Source organism: Sardina pilchardus, chromosome 12 (genome assembly GCF_963854185.1).
Source record: "Sardina pilchardus chromosome 12, fSarPil1.1, whole genome shotgun sequence".
Lineage (NCBI taxonomy): Eukaryota > Metazoa > Chordata > Actinopteri > Clupeiformes > Clupeidae > Sardina > Sardina pilchardus.
Genome location: NC_085005.1, coordinates 33442558 through 33450057, shown reverse-complemented (window position 1 = coordinate 33450057; position 7500 = coordinate 33442558). Strand labels below are relative to the sequence as shown.

Here is a 7500-nt window from a genome sequence, read left to right as displayed (position 1 = left end):
ATCCTCCAACGTATGCTATCATCAGAGAGGGTTAAAGCGGAGCGAGAGGCGCAAACGTTCGATCATTTCCGCGTTCGGTCTTTGCAAAGGGGAGGGGGGCTAAATCCCCCTTTAAGCAGACCTGTTAACATTCGAACTGAACTGCTTGCCAATCTGACAGAGATCGATATCCCACTATGAAGTCTTTGCGACACGCCTCTTTAAGCAGACAGGAACTGTTCTAATTTTTCTTCCATAGAGATGCATTATGTTGCTCTATCTTGTCAGTAATTAAGGATCTTTGCTATCCTCCAACGTATGCTATCCTCCAGGCTGTTAGTCCATCAGTGTGAGCTTTATTGGCCTGCACTCTCCCTGACTGTCTGCTCTGTGTTGGCCGTCCAGGTGGTTCTGACTGTCTGCTCTGTGTTGGCCCGTCCAGGTGGTTCTGAGATCGAGTACCAGGAGTACTACAAGCCCGTGGTGTGGTTCTGGATCCTGGTGGGCCTGGCGTACTTCGCGGCGGTGCTCAGCATGATCGGAGACTGGTTCCGGGTCATCTCCAAGAAGACCAAAGAGGAGGTGCGGATCTGACCTGGTAGCACATCAGCATCAGCATCAGCATCAGCATCACTCCTACACACACACACACACACACACACACACACACACACACACACACACACACATCGGCATCAGAATCACTCCTACACACACATCAGCATCAGCATCACTCCTACACACACATCAACATCAGCATCACTCTTACACACACACACACACACACATCAGCATCAGCATCAGCATCAGCATCACTCCTACACACACACACATCAGCATCAACACCACTCCTACACACACATCAGCATCACTCCTACACACACACACACACACACACACACACACATCAGCATCAGCATCACTCCTACACACACACACATCAGCATCAAAACCACTCCTACACACACACACCCACACATCAGCACCACTCTACACACACACACATCAGCATCAGCACCAGCACCACTCTACACTCCTACAAACCCAGACATCAGCATCTAATATCTCACCGATTCCAACAATTTCTGCTAATGCCATTTCTCTCTTGCACTCCTAGCCTGTAGATGGCGCCAAGCAGGCTTGTAGCAATCCACCCTGCACGCTAGTGTTTTAACATCTGCCTCTAGCTGTAGCATCCAGGGGTCAGGATTTGACTGATTAGCTTCGCCGATTAGCAAGGCACTTCCTCGTCGCCATTTTCCAGAAATACATCATGTCTTGGTGGCTGTTCCACTCTCAGCTCATGCACGAACTTAGTGTGGGCACGAGCTCTCCTTCTGTACCTTACGTCAATCAGTAACCTGGAACTTAATTGGCTAAGTAAAACGGCACCGGAAACAAGCTCCTTGAAACGCCATGTTGAAGCCTGAAAAAATCGTTCAATTTTGGCAATTTTCACTAGCCTAGCATTCCCATTGAAATGAATGGACTTGTTCACTTTCTCCGGTCTACGAGTAGTTGCTGGCAGAGTGGCCGTAGCCGTAGCCCATAGCTCTGGTAGCAGCTAGTCCTAGGTAGCCGTAGGCCATAGCTCTGGTAGCAGCTAGCGCTAGGTAGCTGTAGCCAAAGATCCTTAAGGCGTAGCAAGATACGTCGTCATAGTTCATGTCTATGGGCGCAAAACGGGGATCACTTCCTCTGCATAAAGAGACGCGTCATTGCGTGTCAGACGTATTCATGGGTTTCATCAGGTCCCTTTCCACAGGTGTACAAAATCAAGCACTCGATTATCAATGCTTGATGATGTTCCAAAATAATCTTGCTGCTCTTTCAATCCCTCTACATTTATTAGTTATAATATGGAAGTAACACACACAAAGCATACATTTCAAGGAATTGAATAAAAACATCAATGGAATAATGGAAATATGTCGCTGCTCTCATTAAGTTACCCCAGCGCCATCTGATCGCCGTTAGCACAAATCAGGATTTGGTTCAGCTGGCTGGCTAATGTGTTGTCAAGGTAGAGCGTACGTAGCAACCGGCCAACAAGCAGAATAAACAAGAGGGGCACACCTGATATAAAGTCGATTTTCTCCAGACGGGAATGCTCAAAAATGCTAAAAAGGTACCTGAAGTGGTCAGAAGGGGTTGAGGGTCATGAAACCGTGCCCAAAATTCACATTCCTAACTCTAGAGAATGGAGATTTTAGCATATAGTTGAAATTCTGATCTATGTCCATAGACTTCAATGGAACAGTTGCTGCCTCTGCTCTGCATAAAGGGGGATTTTGACCCCCCCTCTTGCGATTCGGGTTCCAGGAAGTGGCTTCTCATGAAGTATCTTGCTCCGCCCCTTAATGATCTTTGCTGTAGCCCATAGCTCTGGTAGCATCCAGCGCTAGGTAGCCGTAGCCCATAGCTCTGGTAGCATCCAGCGCTAAGTAGCCGTAGCCCATAGCTCTAGTAGCAGCTAGGAAAACGAACACGCATCACTCCCTGACTTCTCTTTAATTCTCACAAATGGATGAGTGGCGGACTGTGAGGAGACATTCGCTGAATGTGACAAAAAGTGTTAGTGGTTAAAAATGGTTTAGAATTGCTGACGGTTCCTTTCCATGGTCTCAAATGGAACTGCTGATGGTTCCTTTGCATGGTCTCAAATGGAACTGTTGGAACACTCTAGAAGCTGAAAGCAGCAGTGTGGGTCGGAGCTGGAGCTGGAGTTGGAGTTGGCGCTCGGCTCTCTGTCAGAGCTGGACCTTACATCATCCGTCTGCTGTCACCTGGGCAACGCTCCAGTACAGGATGACCATCCATCTCCAGATCAAGAGAGAGAGAGAGAGACAGAGAGACAGAGAGAGAGAGAGAGAGAAAGAGAGAAAGAGAGCTTTCCAGTGCAGGACCCATCAGTAGAGGGTTGAATATAGGGTATAGTAATATTCATCTGTAGACATTAGAGAGTTCTATAATAATATATAATAGTCATCTGTAGACATTATTAGAGTTCTATAATAATATATAATAGTCATCTGTAGACATTAGAGTTCTATAATAATATTTCTAAAACGGATAGTTCCAGTCCTTGATTGTGATTGGCTGAATCGCGTTCGATGCCGTTGTAAATATCATGATAAACTCACACCTTGACCGCATTTTATTCTATAGTAATGCGCTAGCACAAAACTAGCAGTGGCTGCGTCTTGTTGTTGCATGGCAACCATTCATAAGGCGGGAATATATTTCTTGGCGGAAGAAAGATTATCTATGGATACATCGTTACATTGTCGTTGCTGTGCCTTCGTTTCATGAAATCTTGCTAGATCGACGTAGTAACCGTTTTAGAAAAGCAATAAGCCACTCGAGTCCGTGGGTTATACTGTATAATCAAACAGCTAAGGGGGTTTTAGGCACTCCGCTTCGCGTCGTGCCTAACAACGCCCCATAGCTGTTCGATTATACAGTATAACCCACGGCCTCTCGGGGCTTATTGCTTAAATAATAGTCATCTGTAGACATTAGAGTTCTATAATAATATACATTAGAGTTCTATTCCGTTTTTAAGTGATGATGTAATAATGGGATAATAAATAGTTTTCCGGGTCCAACGGCTTTCAAACTCACATGTTATTCTCCATAGACAGTCAAATAAACTATTATTTTCCGCTATTCTGACTAGCCTTTAAGAAAATTGTCATGTTATACGGACTTGTTGCCTCAACCTAATCAAATCCTATTGTTCGCGGGAGCCTGGACGTTACCCATTCATATATCATCTGGCTGCATAGCTACAGTGATTACTTTGTTAAAGTTTAGCGATTTCGTTTTAAAACCGCTAAAACGAAGGTGGTGATGACAAAGTTTACAAGTAGCAAAACCCGTCTGGCTGCCCTAATAAACGTCTTTTCACAAAATAGCTGCTGGGTCCGTGACGTCGGACTTAACAACTGCATAGTAATATTCATCTGTAGACATTAGAGTTCTATAGTAATATGCATTAGAGTTCTGTAGTAATATATCATATTCATCTGTAGACAGTAGAGTGAACTATGAACTACAGGTGAACTATGGTGGTGGTGGTGGTGGTGGAGGGGGGGTGAACTGTGGTGGTGGTGGTGAACTGTGGTGGTGGTGGGAGGGGGGGTTGAACTGTGGGGGGAGGGGGACTGGGAGGGGGGGTTGAACTGTGTGGGGGGGGGGGGGGTGAAGTGTGTTAATGGAGCGTCAGCAGCATCAGCAGAGAGGATCTTTAGTGGCGTCACACTCACACTCCCACAGCGCCTCCACATTAGTGTGCTAATCAGAGACCAATTCATTACACCAGCCCACTGCTTACTGCCTGCACACACACACACACACACACACACACACACACACACCAGCCCACTGCTTACTGCCTGCACACACACACACACACACACACACACACACACACCAGCCCACTGCTTACTGCCTGCACACACACACACACACACACACCAGCCCACTGCTTACTGCCTGCACACACACACACACACACACACACACACACACACACACACACACACACACACACACACACACACACACACACCAGCCCACTGCTTACTGCCTGCACACACACACACACACACACACACACATACACACACACACACACACACAGTTTACTGCCTGAGACACTGAGGAGCTGAGACACTAACTTTGCCATCACATTCATTAGTTCTGCTCCAGTAACACACACACACACACACACACACACACACACACAGACATATACTTAAAATGCACATATAAAGATGCTCTAATACAAAACAATTAAAACCGTGAAGTGCGTCACTTCACACACATAGACACACACACACACACACACACACACACACACACACACACACACACACACACATACACACACACATACACACAGGAGATGGGGCTTACATAAGTGTGATTGCGTGCAAGTCCTCAGAGCCAACCCCTTCTGCTCCTTAGGTGTGTGTGCGTGCCTGCGTGTGTGTGTGTGCCTGTGCATCTGTCTGTATGTGTGTGCCTGTGTGTCTGTGTGTGTGTGTATGTGTACGTGTGTGTGTGTGTGTGTCAGAGTGTGTGTGTGTGTGTGTGTGTGTGTGTGTGCGCGTTTGAGTGTGTGTGTATGTGTGTGTGTGTGATAGAGAGAGCGAGCAGGAGATGAAGAGAGGGATACACAGAGAGAGAGAGAGAGAGAGAAGGCCAGACAGGCAATTAAAGAGAGAGAAAACAGGATAGAGGGAAAGACAGAGGAAGAGAGGAAGAGAGGAAGAGAAAGGGATAGACAGACGGACAGAGGCAATTAAAGAGAGAGAGAGAGAAAACAGGATAGAGGAGAAGAGAGAGGTGTGATTGAGCATACTGTAGAATGAGAACAGAAGAGAACATGAAAAGGTGAAGGAGGAAATTGGAGAGAAAGAAAGAGAGAGAGAGCGAGTGTGTGTGTGTGTATGTGTGAGAGAGAGGGTGAGAGACAGTGAGGGTGTGTGTGTGTGTGAGAGAGAGAGAGAGAGAGAGAGAGAGGGTGAGAGACACTGAGAAAGAGAGGGTGGGTGAGAGAGAGGAAGAGAGGAGGGAGTGGGAGAGGAGAAGATAAAATAATAATGGGCAGCATTTGTGCTTTTGAAACAAATTATAGAGGACACACACACACACACACACACACAGCACCATTATAGAGGACACAAGAGACCAGACATCCCCACACACACGCACGCAAGCACGCACACACACACACACACACAAACTATACACACACACAGCACCATTATAGAGGACACAAGAGACCAGACATCCCCACCATCACAGCAGCATTAGAGAGGCCAGGACAGACCAGACATCCACACACACGCACTCACGCACACACACATGCACGCACACACGCACACACACATGCACGCACGCACACACACAGCACCAGCACACGCACGCATGCACGCACGCACGCACGCACGCACGCACGCAGTACACACACACACACACACACACACACACACACACACACACACACACACACACACACACAGCACCATTAGAGAGGCCAGGACAGACCAGACATTCACACACACGTGGAGGAAGAGAAGAGGAAGGGAGAGAGGAAAGGAAAGGATTTAGATAATGTGTATATATATATATATGTGCATATATATATGTATATAACGGCTGTGACAGACTGTTGTTATAACACACATTTTTAACGGCTGTGAAATAAACTAACCTAACTGAGATTTTTATGTTTTGGCCTTGTCCACATGAAAAAATAAAAAATTCTTCTCCATTAACTGGTCTCTCTACTGCTATTTAAATAGACATTTCCTTTAACTGATCTACTGATATTGATATTTAAATAGACATCTCCTTTAACTGGTCTACTGATATTTAAATAGACATCTCCTTTAACTGGTCTACTGATATTGATATTTAAATAGACATCTCCTTTAACTGGTCTACTGATATTTAAATAGACATCTCCTTTAACTGGTCTACTGATATTTACTATCCACTGGGTTCATATAATGCGTATACATATATGTATATATACAGTATATATGGCTGTGACAGACTGTTGTTCTAGACATCCCCTGTAAGTGATAGGTAAGTGATAGGTAAGTGATATGTAACTGATAGGTAACTGATAGGTAAGTGATAGGTAAGTGATATGTAACTGATATGTAAGTGATAGGTAACTGATAGGTAAGTGATATGTAACTGATAGGTAAGTGATATGTAACTGATAGGTAAGTGATATGTAACTGATATGTAACTGATAGGTAACTGATAGGTAACTGATAGGTAACTGATAGGTAACTGATAGGTAAGTGATAGGTAGCTGATAGGTAACTGATAGGTAACTGATAGGTAAGTGATAGGTAAGTGATAGGTAAGTGATATGTAAGTGATAGGTAACTGATAGGTAACTGATAGGTAAGTGATAGGTAAGTGATAGGTAAGTGATAGGTAACTGATAGGTAAGTGATAGGTAAGTGATGGGTAACTGATATGTAAGTGATAGGTAACTGATAGGTAACTGATAGGTAAGTGATAGGTAGCTGATAGGTAACTGATAGGTAACTGATAGGTAAGTGATGGGTAACTGATATGTAAGTGATAGGTAAGTGATGGGTAAGTGATGGGTAACTGTAAGTGATATGTAACTGATAGGTAACTGATGGGTAACTGATATGTAAGTGATAGGTAAGTGATATGTAACTGATAGGTAACTGATAGGTAAGTGATAGGTAAGTAATAGGTAACTGATAGGTAACTGATATGTAACTGATAGGTAACTGATATGTAACTGATATGTAACTGATATGTAAGTAATAGGTAACTGATATGTAACTGATAGGTAACTGATATGTAACTGATATGTAAGTAATAGGTAACTGATAGGTAACTGATATGTAACTGATGTCCTCTCTCTCCAGGTGGGGGAGTTCCGTGCGCACGCGGCTGAGTGGACGGCGAACGTGTCGGCCGAGTTCAACGCTACGCGGCGGCGTCTCAGCGTGGACA

General features: G+C 44.9%; 1 protein-coding gene across 1 annotated transcript in view; it reads left to right on the top strand.

Annotated features, from left to right (window-relative positions):
- The window catches only part of kcnk2b (potassium channel, subfamily K, member 2b), a 33135-nt gene that overhangs the window by 25324 nt on the left and 311 nt on the right, over positions 1-7500 (top strand). Inside the window, 2 exon segments of the mRNA XM_062550341.1 lie at positions 422-561; positions 7413-7500. The exon segment at positions 7413-7500 is cut by the window's right edge and continues 311 nt beyond it. Of these exon segments, the coding sequence (XP_062406325.1) occupies positions 422-561; positions 7413-7500 (228 nt within the window).